General features: G+C 42.0%; 1 protein-coding gene and 1 long non-coding RNA gene across 10 annotated transcripts; one reads left to right on the forward strand and one right to left on the reverse strand.

Moving 5' to 3' along the window:
* Window positions 1-290: 290 nt before the first annotated feature.
* LOC138849706 (uncharacterized) lies at window positions 291-2,629 on the reverse strand. Of its 3 annotated transcripts, XR_016234256.1 has the most exons (3): window positions 2,443-2,629; window positions 1,411-1,519; window positions 291-489 (listed from the first exon to the last, which is right to left on the reverse strand). It is a non-coding gene; the product is annotated as an uncharacterized LOC138849706 (long non-coding RNA). The 3 variants fall into 3 exon arrangements; XR_011388781.1 differs by lacking the exon at window positions 2,443-2,629 and having other exon boundaries at window positions 1,411-1,677; XR_016234257.1 differs by lacking the exon at window positions 2,443-2,629 and having other exon boundaries at window positions 1,415-1,550.
* Window positions 1,119-13,176, forward strand: GMNN (geminin DNA replication inhibitor). 7 transcript variants are annotated; one of them, XM_089333349.1, is made up of 7 exons: window positions 1,119-1,479; window positions 3,973-4,048; window positions 7,369-7,446; window positions 8,408-8,555; window positions 10,887-10,969; window positions 11,540-11,650; window positions 12,744-13,176. In XM_089333349.1, the coding sequence occupies exons 2-7, from the start codon at window positions 3,998-4,000 to the stop codon at window positions 12,897-12,899; spliced, it is 627 nt and encodes a 208-aa protein (XP_089189475.1). In that variant the 5' UTR covers window positions 1,119-1,479; window positions 3,973-3,997; the 3' UTR covers window positions 12,900-13,176. The 7 variants fall into 7 exon arrangements, with proteins under 7 accessions (XP_089189475.1, XP_008260714.3, XP_089189473.1 ...); XM_008262492.5 differs by having other exon boundaries at window positions 1,340-1,479; window positions 3,991-4,048; XM_089333347.1 differs by lacking the exon at window positions 1,119-1,479 and adding an exon at window positions 1,581-1,887 and having other exon boundaries at window positions 3,991-4,048.

Genomic DNA, 13,176 nt, shown 5'->3' on the forward strand with positions numbered 1-13,176 from the left:
GATCCTGAGCCACATCACCTGCTGCCTCCCTGGGAATGCATTAACAGGAAGCTGGACTCGGAAGCAGAACTGGCTCTCAAATCCAGAACTCTTGATGTGGGACACACGCAGGTTAACTGGCCTCTTAACTGCTAGCCAAAACCCATCCTATGAATTTAGATTTTGTTATACTCCCTTGGAAAAGCTAGAACCACACAACCACGCTTTGTAGGAGGGTACTTCAAAAAGTTCAGGGAAGACAGAATTAAAAATTGTTTATTTTTGTGTAAAAAGTTTTAAAATCCACGCACTTTTTTCTTTTTTAAAGATTTTATTTATACCAGAGAGAGGGAGCAACAGAGAGAAAGGTCTTCCATCCCCTGGTTCACTCCCCAAATGGCTGCAATGGCTGGAGCTGGGCCAATCAGAAGTCAGAAGCTTCTTCCGGGTCTCCCACGAGGGTGTAGGGGCCCAAGGACTCGAGCCATCTTCCCAGGCATTAGCAGAGAGCTGGATAGGAAGTGGAGCAGCCAGGACTCGAACCAGCGTCCATATGGGATGCTGGCACCGCAGGCAGAGACTTTGCCCACTAGTCACAGCGCCGGCCCCCTCACTTTCTTCATAATGTGCATTTCCCATATATTTTTTGAAGTCCCCTTATATTCATGGAGCTAAGGACCTTTTATACCATATACATTTATCTTTTCATTCCATCTTCCCATGAACTTTCTGAGTTCTGTGCAAAGGGAAGACCAGGCCTGGGAGGCAGGGGGCAGCAGCAGGGTTCAGGGAGTGGAGCACCCCCAAAGTCACAGGAGCGCAGGGTTGGAACTACTGTCCAACGCGGTGCTTAGCCCCACGTGTCATGAGTACGCAATGAAGTGATCTTGGGCCTTGGGTCCCTGTCTCACGTTTTCCACCAGGGCAGGTGGGAACGATGCGGGACAGGAGTGGGGTTCCCAGGGAGGAGGTGCCCGGGAAGACTGCGGGTTCCAGGTTTAACCAATCAGGGGAATAGCAGAACACAGCTAACAACCAATCACAGCGCTGGCAGCATAAAAGCCCCATCAGGGGGCTGGGATTGGTAATCCGGTCTAGCCTATCCTGACAGTAAAAGGGGCACAAACAAGCACTTTATCCTCTCTTAAAGGGGCTCGGTCCCTTTTCTCGTTCCTTCCAGGGACCGTTCAGGGTCTCCCAAGCGGACTCCCAGGCGCCCTCCGCATTCCGTCCTAAAGAAATCCACCCGAGAACTTCGCACGGGGAAACAAAGCCTAGACGCAGCCCTCGCGAAGGTCCCCGCTCCGCCAGACTGCAGTAAAGCTGTCGGTATTCCTGCTCAGGCAACAGTAACTGGGCTCGGGCTGCAATCCCGGGCAAAATGCAAAACAACAACAAAGACAGCCAAAATCCCCAAGTCGCAAAACCGACCTACAGAACACAGAGTCCGTGTGACTCGGGCTTCCTGCAAACAGAAGTCTTCCGGGGTTGAGTTGGCAGGTAGGAGATTCGTCCCGCTGGTCAAGTCCCAGATCTGGTTCTGACAGCAAGGTCAGAGGGCAGGGTCAGAGGGCGGGGTCAGAGGGCAGGCCGCCAGGGAACCATGGGCGCGCCGCACACGCCGCTGCCTACGACGCAGGCGCAAACACAGGAAAGGGCGGGCGCAGGGGATCCGCCGGCCCGCGGAAGCCCCGCCCCTCGCCTTGCGTCAGCGTCACGTGGTCTTCGGGAGTCCGGGCGCGGACTAGGTAGAGGTATTCCGCCGCGCGCTAGCCCCTGCGGCGACCGTGGGGACCGGCGTGAACTGGTTGTGAACCTGGTACGGGGCGCCGCTGCCGCCACAGCTACGTGCGCTGGCCACGCGGGTCGTGCGCCTGCACCCAGTAAGTGTGAGAGAGGCAGCGGGAGGTGAGGAGGCAGAGAGCGGGGTGTGCGCTGCCGTGTCAGTCTCTGTCGCGCCTGCCAGCGCGAGGCCGTGTTCTGTTCTGACGGCGGCGGGGGTTAGGGGTGCCAGGGCTGCGAAACGATCGCGGGGTAGCGGGGGCGACGACCTGGGGAGCCGGTGGGACAAGGCCCGCACCATTGGCCGGTCGGTTTTGGCGCGCTCTCCCTTCCGCGTTCCAATTGGCTGGCTGGCGGCTGCCCGCCTTCCCCATTGGCCCCGAGGCGCGGTGGGCGGGCGCCTGGGCCTGTCCGTACCAGCTGCAGCCCCTGGGCGTCTCACACTGGCTCTTGGGGGAGGTCGCGGGTCCTGCCCCTCGGGTTGGAATCGTGGCTGCTGTCGGTGTTAGTGGTCCCCCCTGCCCCTCGGCGCTTCCTCGGCGCCCGGCCCTGCGCTGGACTTTTATTCTAGTTGTGTAAAGGAATTAGAGAGTAGCAGCAGGTAAGGGGCCGGGGGGCGGGTGAACGTGTGAGGGGTTAGACATGATCGGTGGCTCCCATAAAGCCCGCTTTATGTCTCACCTGAGCTAGGGGTTTGACGAAGCCCCTCCAGTTCCATGCCGTTGGGTTACCTTTTTCCAGCGTTGCTCGTGACCCGCTAGTGGATCCCGACGGCGCCACACACACACGCCTGAGGCGTTGTTGCACAAGTTTTCTCCGATCGCCTGAGTGTGCATGTCCCAGGGCGTACTGGGAATGTGTTCCTGCAAGGTGGGGTGGGGTGGGGGCGTGCTCAGAGCACACCGAGTAAAGGCTGGGGGCACTGGGGGGGGGGGGCGGGTCTGCAGGGAGTCTGGCCGGCGGTCCGCTGGACGGCTTTAGGTCCCCCTCTTCCTTGCCCGTTACTCCTTCAGATCGTGGGGTGCACATTCCGTGCACGTGTAACATGCGTAATCTCCCTAGACCCCTGTTAACTCGCATCAAACTATTTCGAAAGCCGAGTTTGTTACAGCTCAACTCTGCCTTTGACGGTAAAGTTCGGATGCTGTTCTTTACGGATGGACTTGGACACACCCAAGCAATCGGTTTTGCTTTTCCCCATGCTGATTTCTCATTTCTTTGAGAGCCCTGTATTTAAACCTGGACATCATCGTGTTTTGTAAATTTGTTTCAAATGCACGCTTTTCCTTTTGTAATGAGAATATTTTACTGTCAGAGTTATTGTGTATGTGTAGGATGCAGATACCAGGAGTCACTATAGTCACCTTAGCTGTTGACAGGGTAAAGTATAGAGGAAGAAGGGTAATTCTAGGATACCTCAAAGTGTTCATGGAAAAACAGAATTAAAAGATAAGCTCGGGGGCCGGTGTTGTGGCGCCGGCATCCCATATGGGCGCCGGTTCTAGTCCCTGCTGCTCCTCTTCCAATCCAGCTCTCTGCTATGGCCTGGGATAGCAGTGGAAGATGGCCCAAGTCCTTGGGCCCCTGCACCTGTGTGGGAGACCCGGAAGAAGCTCTTGGCTCCTGGCTTCAGTCAGCGCAGCTCCGGCCTTTGTGGCCTTTTGGGGAGTGACCCAGCGGATGAAAGACCTCGCTCTCTTTCTCTCCCTCTCATTGTCTGTAACTCTCTCTCAAATAAATAAATAAAATCTTAAAAAAAGAAAAAAGATAAGCTTAGGGGCCAGAGTTGTGGGGCAGCGGATGAAGCTGCTGCCTGGTCACTGGCATCCCATACAGGCACAGGTTCATGTCCTGGCTGCTCCACTTCCGATCCAGCTCTCGGCTAATGGAATGGGAGAGCAGTGGGAGATGGCCCAAATGCTTGGATCTCTGCCAAAATAAAAAAAAATTTTTTAAGGTCAGTTTATTTGGGAACACATAATGTTTGAAGTCCATGCTTCGTTTTTTCACAATATGCATGTTCATGAACCTTTTGAAGATCTCATGCATAGATTAAAGCATTTTTTTTTTTTTTTGCACCACAGCTTACCTTTCAGCTGTTTTTCATGAACTTTCTGAAGGACTCTTGTGCTGTGTGGTGGTGTGATGTTTATAAATAAGTGAATCTAGACTCCTCCAGGTGCAACCCATATTCTGCTTTTTAATTACTAGTCTTTTGTGCTTCACCAGCTTTATAATGAATCCCAGTATGAAGCAGAAACAAGAAGGAATCCAGGAGACTGTAAAGGTATGTAATAGAATCACTTTAATCTGTTGTGATTAAAAGCATGTGGTTAAAAGTATTTTGGTAGGGCTGGTGTTGTGGCGTGGGGCCCCTACCACCCGAGTGGGAAACGTGGATGAAGCTCCCGGTTCCTAGCTTCCATCTGACCCAGCCCTGGCTGTTGTGGTCATTTTAGGAGTGAACCAGTGCATGGAAGGTCTTTCTCTAACTCTGACTTCCAAATAAATAAAGTCTTTTTTAAAAAAATAGTACTTTGGCATAATTTAGACCAATTTAACCTGACTATAATTTCTATAAACTTTGAGCTACTGGCTTTTTACTTAGAGGACAACTATACAGTAGAGAACTTATATGGGATGAGATGTCTTTATTTTACTCTTCATTTTCTTTCAACAATGCTCTGCAGCTTTTGGTGTTTTACATTACTTTTGTTAAATTTCATCCTGGGTATTTTATTCTTTTTTATGCTATTGTAAATGGAGTTGTTCCTTAATTTGATTCTCTGATCATTGGTACCATATAGAAATACATATCCTGATCTTTTTCCTGCAACCTTCCCAAACTTGATAAGTTCTAATAGGTTTTTAGTAGACTCTTTAGGATATTCTATATGTAAGATTATTGCTTTGTTTCTGTTTTTATATTTCATAAGAATCAGTATCTTTGACCACAGAGACACATTTTGTATTATATTACGCATTTTCAAAGTACATCATATTATCATCTAACCTGTTTTATTTACAATGCCTTTTGAATTCCTGTATTACACTCACTAGAAATCTTATTCTAAATATTTACTCTTATAACAATAGAAAAGAGTTGGTTTATTTTTGAGTTTGTGATTTTGATTGGGTCCACATTTATGATTCTGAAAACTTTAATTTAGCTGAGTTCTACCCCAGAACTAAAACACTGTGAGGATCCTGGTAATTGGGCCCCATCTTTAGTAACTATCAACTTGCAAATTTAAATAAAAGCCATTAATATATAGAATCAAGTGGCTTTTCATAGAATGTTTTTGTTTGGTATTTTCCAGGATCTTTACATTATTTTTCTCAAATAATATTTTGAATTTGATAACTTCTTTCTATTATGCTTTGTGTTTATTTAAACCTATTATGGAAAATTTTCAAATATTAAAAAATGGAGTCAGTAGTATAATCATGACTGTTTTATCAATGGACAGCCAGTCTAATTTCTTCTGTTACTTCTCCTTTTCTCCACTGGGCAAGCTTGAAGCAAATCTCTGTTTATATAATTCCAGCAGATCCTTATATTTAAGAAAAAAAAGTCTAATGTTTTTTAGCTCAACAGAACTTAAAAAGGGAACCTGGGTTCTCTTTGGTTCTGATTCTGCCTCCAAGAGACCATGGGTGGGTTAGGTAGTTGTCAGTTTGCTTATCTCCAGACTAGAACTAGATGTGTAAAAGTGAATTTTAATTGAGGTTTGATGTATTCCATGATTCTATGTCAGTTATGTGCAAAACTGTGTCCCAGTATGCTGCTTGTGTACATTTTTGTGAGTGGAAAGTCAAATTGCTTTCTAAAGAAATTAACACTCGTTACCATATAAGAAACTTCAGGCTTCAAAATTCTATTATTGTAATGCATAGTATGCAGAAAATAATCATCTTACTCTTTTTTTAGGCTACATTCTATAAAGCTTACATGCATAAAGGTTAAGTCTTAGAAATAGTCATTTTTGTGCATAGCAGTAACTTAACTGGTTTTTTTGACCATTATTAACAGCAAGCATTTAAATAAATTAATAGCTTGTATTATTCAAGTTCCAAGGTTAATTTTTCTCCTGTTTGTCTGGAGACTGTTGACTAATCTATAATCTAAATTATGTCTGAAATGTTGGTGTAATATTTGTTCTCCCAGTAGTTGGCATTTGTTCTTCAGTTAAATAGTTAGATAATAATCAGCAGTAGAAGCTTTACCGTGGGAAAGGTGAGCTCTTGTCATGTGAAGTACAGTGTGGAATCAGTAACTTTCTCACGCTGGTATGGTGTCATGTTCTTGCTAACCTTGTTTGAGTATTCACCATTGTTTGCTATCCCATGGTGGCAGTATAACTAATGATTTTTGTAAAAATAGAGGGAGCTTTCAGATTAGTAAATACACAGGAAGGTATTTACATATTAAAAGAAGGCAATATTTTTTCTAAAACAATAGCTTGGGCATTTTCGATTCCTTTGTATGCATCAAAAACTGATGTTTAAGTTGTCTACTTCAGGCAAATCTGCTACAATCAGGTAACAATTGAGGGGGTGTCTCATGGGTACTTGGTTTTGTATAAAATATGTTCTTGGGGGCCAGCACTGTGGTGTAGCGGGTTAAGCCACCACCTGCAGTGTCAGCATCCCATATGGATGCTGGTTTGAGTCCCGGCTGCTCCACTTACTATCCAGCTCTCTGCTGTGGCCTGGGGGAGCAGTAGAAGATGGGCCAAGTCCTTGGGCCCCTGCACCCATGTGGGAGACCTGGAAAAAGCTCCTAGCTCCCGGCTTTGGATCGACACAGCTCCAGCAGTTGTGACCAATTGGGGAGTGAACCAGCAGGCAGAAGATTCTTTCTCTGGCTCTCTGTCTCTCTTTCTGCCTCTCCTCTCTCTGTGTACCTCTGACTTTCAAATAAATAAAATAAATCTTTTTTTAAAAAAAAGTATGTTCTTGAAAATTATGTAACTTTGGTGAATACATTTACATGTGTTCCAGGAATATTTAAAACTTAAAAAGAAGTCTGAGGTGAATCTTTTAGAGAAACAATTACTTTGCAGTATAAATAATTAACCTTTTCTCCCAGTTTCTTTTATGAATTCACGCTACAAGTGTTATGATGTTCAGTTTTATAAAACAGAATACCTGTCTAGTTTCTGTGTGGAAGGTCTTTTTAAAGAGAGTACAGATATTCCTGTTAAACTGGAATTTTTAAATTTTTAAAGAGAATACAGTTCCTCAGTTCCTGTTAAATTGGTTTGGAGAATTAGAACCTAGAAATTTTGTATATTTTTAAATATAATTAGTTGGCAGAATTATAGCAAGCATAAATTGAAATGAGAAAATGTACTTGTTTGTATCTAACTTGGGTGATAAGAATCATTCTTAAGAATTTCCTCAAACTTTATTATAATTTTGGGAAATAAGTTTCTTGGTAAAGCTAGCTTGTTCATATACATGAAAAATTATATAGCAGAATATTGGTGTTTACTCTTTTCAATTTATAGTAGGTTTAAGATTAATAATCTATATTGAAATTCACTAACTTTAGACAACTTTATAACAACTTAGTACCAAATAATGAATTATCTTCACTTTTAGAATAGCCCTGTCCCAAGAAGAACGCTGAAGATGATTCAGCCTTCAGCCGCTGGATCTCTTGTTGGAAGAGAAAATGAGGTATGTGTTACAGGGCTAGAGTGGTATGCAGATGATACTCCCTCTACATTAAACACATTTCCAAGATATTCTTGGTCCGAAATACCTAGTGTTGAAATTTGAAATAATTTAAGAATAATAATTACATGTCCCCATGGAAGTAGTTTGTTTTATTTCTTCAATTTGTGATCTTCAAAATTGCTGTGAATACTTACACAAGTCTAGTACTGCTGGATTGATGCAGTAATTTAAAAATTAACCATGGTAGTAATGTTTGATATTTTGAGAACAAAATGTTGGATTCTTTCATTTATCCCTGTATGTAAATGATGAAATCATAGATGAGCAGATCTAGACTTGCAGACTGAAAACACTGCTGCTCTGTGCTACTAAATTTAAATACAGGTTTAGTGTCCCGGATCCAAAATCAGAGTTGTGAAATGCTCTAAAATCTGAAACTTTTCAAGTGCTGACATGATGCAAAAAGTAGAAAATTTTAAACCTGACCTCAAGTGATAGGTTGCAACTAAAATACAGGAGCACTAAAAATATTTATAGAATTACATTAAAGCTATGTGTATAAGGTGTATATGAAACATAAATTTATTTCATGTATAGACCTGGGTACCATCCCCAGGATATCTTGTTTTATCTTAAATATTCCAAAGTCTAAAAAAATCTGAAATATGAAACTCTGCTGGTCCCAAGCACTTTGGATAAGGGATAGTCAACTTACACAGTATTTAAAAACAGTAAAAATAATTTTAGCTAAGTCTTTGATACAAGTATAATTCAAAATACCTTCTGGAACAAAATTCTTAGGTTTCTTTACATTTTGATAGTTCTGAGTTGTGTAAGTTTTTTGAAGATCAAAGATGCTGTGTGTGTGTGTGTGTACACAGTAATATACAGATGACAAAACCACTCAGTATTTTGTTAATTAAATCAAAGTTGATGAGATGAATGGGTGTTTCCATTATAGTTGGCCAAAGGCTTATCAAAAAGGAAACATCGAAATGACCAGTTAACAGCGAAGACTTCCAGTCCTGGAGTTGTTACTGTCTCAGAACACAGTGAAAACAAAAATCTTGAAGGAGTCACGCAAGAAGCATTTGATCTTATGGTTAAAGGTATGAAAAGATATATGATTGCTGTCTTTAAGAATATAAGGTAAAAGATATTGTGAATTATGCCTATAACTTTTTAAAGATTTATTTATTTATTTGAAAGTCAGAGTTACACAGAGAGAGAGAGAGAGGGGTCTTCCATCTGCTGGTTCACTCCCCAACTGGCTGCAATGGCCGGAGCTGCCCCTGTCTGAAGCCAGGAGCCAGAAGCTTCTTCTTGGTCTCCCAGGCGGGTGCAGGAGACCAAGGACCTGGGCCATCTTCTACTGTCTGCCTAGGGCATAGCAAAGAGCTAGATCGGAAGTGGAGCAGCTGGGACTTGAACTGGTGCCCATATGGGATTCTGGGACTGCAGGCGGTGGCTTTACCTGTAGGCCACAGCGCCAGCCCCCTGCCTTTAACTTTGAATATGGGCATGATATTTGCTTGAACATTTTGATAGTATGAATTTTTCTTGTGATTATAAATATATAAACAGTATAAAATTAGACAGGTATGAACATTTGACTAAATCCAAATGTATATGATAGCCGGTGCTGTGGCTCACTAGGCTAATCCTCCGCCTTGCGGCGCCAGCACACTGGGTTCTAGTCCTGGTCGGGGCGCCGGATTCTGTCCCATTTGCCCCTCTTCCAGGCCAGCTCTCTGCTGTGGCCAGGGAGTGCAGTGGAGGATGGCCCAAGTGCTTGGGCCCTGCACCCCACGGGAGACCAGGATAAGTACCTGGCTCCTGCCATCGGATCAGTGCGGTGTGCCGGCCGCGGTGGCCATTGGAGGGTGAACCAACGGCAAAGGAAGACCTTTCTCTCTGTCTCTCACTGTATACTCTGCCTGTCAAAAAACAAACAAACAAACAAAAAAAAACCCCAAAAAACAAATGTATATGATATATTAAGAAAGGTGATAGTAGCTAATTTGGTGGCTATGTTACTAAATTGCCTTGTAAGGGTTTATAAGATATAAAGATTGTCTTCAGAAGAAAAATATTTAGGGAATGAATTTGGAGTAAGAAAATTGAATATCCCAGAAGAATATGAAGTAATGGTGCCAATAGAAACATGGTGGGAGTATAGTTAGTAAAGTTTTATTAGACACAAGTAAAGTTCATGACCTAGAAATAGGTTTTTTAACAATAAGATTTGTGATACTCATATCTGATATGGTTAAAATTGAGTCCTATTAATAAAGCCATAGGTGAAAAAAGTTTACCCTTCAGAGCTGATCACGGAACTCTGCAGACCCTCAGTGGGATGGTCATAGTGTTAGAATTTAAAGAGCTGCAAAGGATCCTGACAGACCATTAGCTTTGATGCTGGCAGTGGCATTGATATGGTAATTCTAAAAAAAGTTTTGTGCATATTTTAAGATTGAGCACATAAGTAATACGTTGATGCTGGGAGCCAGGTTCATAATATGGTGCATGGAAATACAAGTAGAGAATGAGGAAGGAGAGGAAGAACTCTGTTGAATTGGAATTGGGCCCATCCGTATAAATAATGGTTTTCATATAAAGTATTCTATTTTCTGGCTCTACTATTGAAAAGCCTAGAGACAAAAATGATGCATGGGAGCAGGGAGAAAATCATTTGAAGGAATTTGAACATCAAGATGAATAATGTCAAGAACAGATTCTAATACATCAAATTTAAAAAGGACATGAATCTGTACTCAGAAGTTTTCTCTTAAATTGGGGTAGGCAGAGTTCTTTTTACAGAATAATGTCAGCTACTACATATAGAAGGAGTTACGAAAACAGAGAAATCATTATTTTTCACCTACAGAGGTGATTTAAGCAAGAAACATCAGTGGAATTAATTAATACGAAAAGTTGTTAGAGAACAAGATATTAACACAAACTCAAAAGTTATACTCCACACATCATTTATTAGTTACTAAGGGCAAGTAGGATCTTCCCAAGAGAGAACGCAGATGACATCTTAACCAGTAGCCTCGTATTAGGACAAATTAGCTTGTGCTTTCCATGGATACAAGATTTACGTAATATTCCCACCAGAGATGTTTAGCTTGAATCTAATCAGGGAAACAAGCCCAGACACAAGGACAGTGTACAAAAAAATGGAGCTGAACAAATACACAAATGCACAAAATAAATGTTGCAAAAATCATTTCTGCAATGTAGTTAAGAGATAAGTGTAGTTGTTGTAATTTTCCTCAAGTATTAAAGTATTTGGAATGTTAGGGGAAATAAAATAGGAAAGGATGATTATTATGGGTAGTAATGAGTAAGGTCAGAAATTTTGAAAAATTTAGAAAAAATTGTTAGATCTTTACAGTACTTTTTAAAGTTATTTGTAAAACATTGATTTATTTTAGAAAATGCATCCTCTCAATATTGGAAAGAAGTGGCAGAAAACCGGAGGAAGGCTCTCTACGAAACACTTAAGGAAAATGAGAAAGTATGTACCGAGTGTAATTTGTACTATGTAATACTGTTCTGGATTGTTTTCCTCCTGCTGCTTAGCAAATCTGATTATAGTGCTATAGTTAGCTTTAATGTTAGCCTAACAAAAGGTTAGCTTTTTTTTTTTTTTTTTTAATCATTATTTTGAGAAAGACGACTTGCCAGTCTGCTGGTTCACTTCCCAGATGCCCACAACTGGGACAGGGCCAGGCTGAATCCAGGAACCAGAAAATTAATCAGGGTCTCCCACGTGGGTGGCAGGGACCCAACTACTTGAGTCGTCATCTGCTTCCTCCCAGGCAGGAAGATTGGAAGCAGAACGAGGACTTGAACCCAGGTACTCTGATAAAGGATGCAGGTATCCCAAGTGGCATCCTAGCTACTGCTTCAAATCCCATGCCCTAAGCTTACGTGCAAAGGCAGCTGTTACCAGAGTGAACATACAAATCAGTCTTGTGTTCAGAGCCAGCTTGGTGCTACATGTGTCTTGCCAGTTATGTCCTTGGAGGCATGTAACTTGGTTTATAGGATATAAATCTGAATACCTGAACTTTCTGTTAAATAGCTTCATAAAGAGATTGAACAAAAGGACAATGAAATTGCCCGCTTGAAAAAGGAGAATAAGGAATTGGCAGAAGTAGCAGAACATGTTCAGTATATGGCACAGGTAATAGAGGTAAGTAATTTAATATTCGTGTAGTATGATTAATGTTCAGATTCTATAATCAGATTTCTTAGGTTTGAGTCTTCATTAACTTTGTTGAATAGAATGTTATTTATCCTTTTGGCTTCATTTTCCTCATCTATGAAATGGGAGTAAAAATGCTTGCTTCACAGACTTGTGAGAATTAAATGAGTTAGAATAGATGGACAGTTGTGAAAAGTACTCACACAGTAAAATTGGATGCCTGCTAGCTATGGATATTTATTGTCAAGCAAAAGAGTTTATAAAACATAATTGGTATACTGAATAGGTTTGGTGGTTTTATTTATTTATTTAATTTTTAAGATTTATTTAGTTCAAAGAGTGGCAGAGATACCGTCTACGTGCTGGTTCACTCCCCAAGTTGCTGCACAGCCCAGGTTAGGCCAGGTCAGGCCAGGAGGCTGGAGTCACATTTCGGTCTTTCCTGTGTGTGTTAGGGGACCATTTGATGCTTTCCCGGGTGCATCAGTAGGGAGCTGGATCTTGCTGGCATCACAGGCAGCCGTTCAACCTGCTGCAGCACAGTGCTGGCCCCTAAGATTTGGAAGTAGGCAGTGTGTTTAGAAGAACTGGCCTGATGACTGTTAGTACCAGACTGGCACAGAATAGGTATTAAAGGTTAAGAAAATCTACCTTATTGATGAGAAGAAAGTTTTTTCAAATTGAAACTTTTCAGGTGCCACATTGTGGCCTTGACATTTTAGGGCCATGATGGAATTAATGTTTAAAGTTTTCATTTGGAAGTACTGTGGTCGCACTTACTCTTAACTGCCTTAAAAGTAGGGGTCCAGAGTTGATTGGAAATTTAGAACACCTGGTTCTTGATGGTGTAAAAGTACTCATTTACATTGTACTATGAAACTGCTTATTGAAAAACTTGGCAGATTATTGAACATTGATTTTGCTAAAATATCTAGCATGATAGAGACTGATAGAACACAATTTATAAAAGAGCAAGATGAAAAATCTCATGACAGCACTGAAGGTCAGCTATATCGCCTTGTGATAATGGACACGGGTTTTAAAATGTTCACTTTTATTTATTTATTTTTTTATTTAAAAGACACTGAGTGATAGAACTCTCCATGACTTTGAATCGCCGGATAGTCAGGAATTCGATTCTGAAGAGGAAGCTGGGGAGGATTCTGAAGGGGAAGACTCAGAAACGGGCACATGCGCTGAAGAAATAGTGTCTTCCTCCACGGATACCAACCCGTGAACGTGAACGTGAACGTGAACGTGAACGTGAACTTCACTAATACGTGACTCTTGAGGAACATACTGCCGAAGTTCACCTCTGCTGTCATTCTCTAGAGCAGAGTGACCACATCCTGCAGACTCTGCCAGCAAACTCTGATGTTTGACTCCTGGGGCCCTACTGTATTGGATTAAAAATACCATGTATTTTTAATCTGTGATGTTTTATGTAAATAGCATTTTCTCAGTTGTCAGACATGACTTGTATATGATAAATAAACTTTAAATCTCTTGTTGAA

The sequence above is a fragment of the Oryctolagus cuniculus genome, chromosome 5 (assembly GCF_051225735.1).
Source record: "Oryctolagus cuniculus isolate XC-2025 breed Fujian yellow rabbit chromosome 5, ASM5122573v1, whole genome shotgun sequence".
In the NCBI taxonomy this organism is placed as follows: Eukaryota; Metazoa; Chordata; class Mammalia; order Lagomorpha; family Leporidae; genus Oryctolagus; species Oryctolagus cuniculus.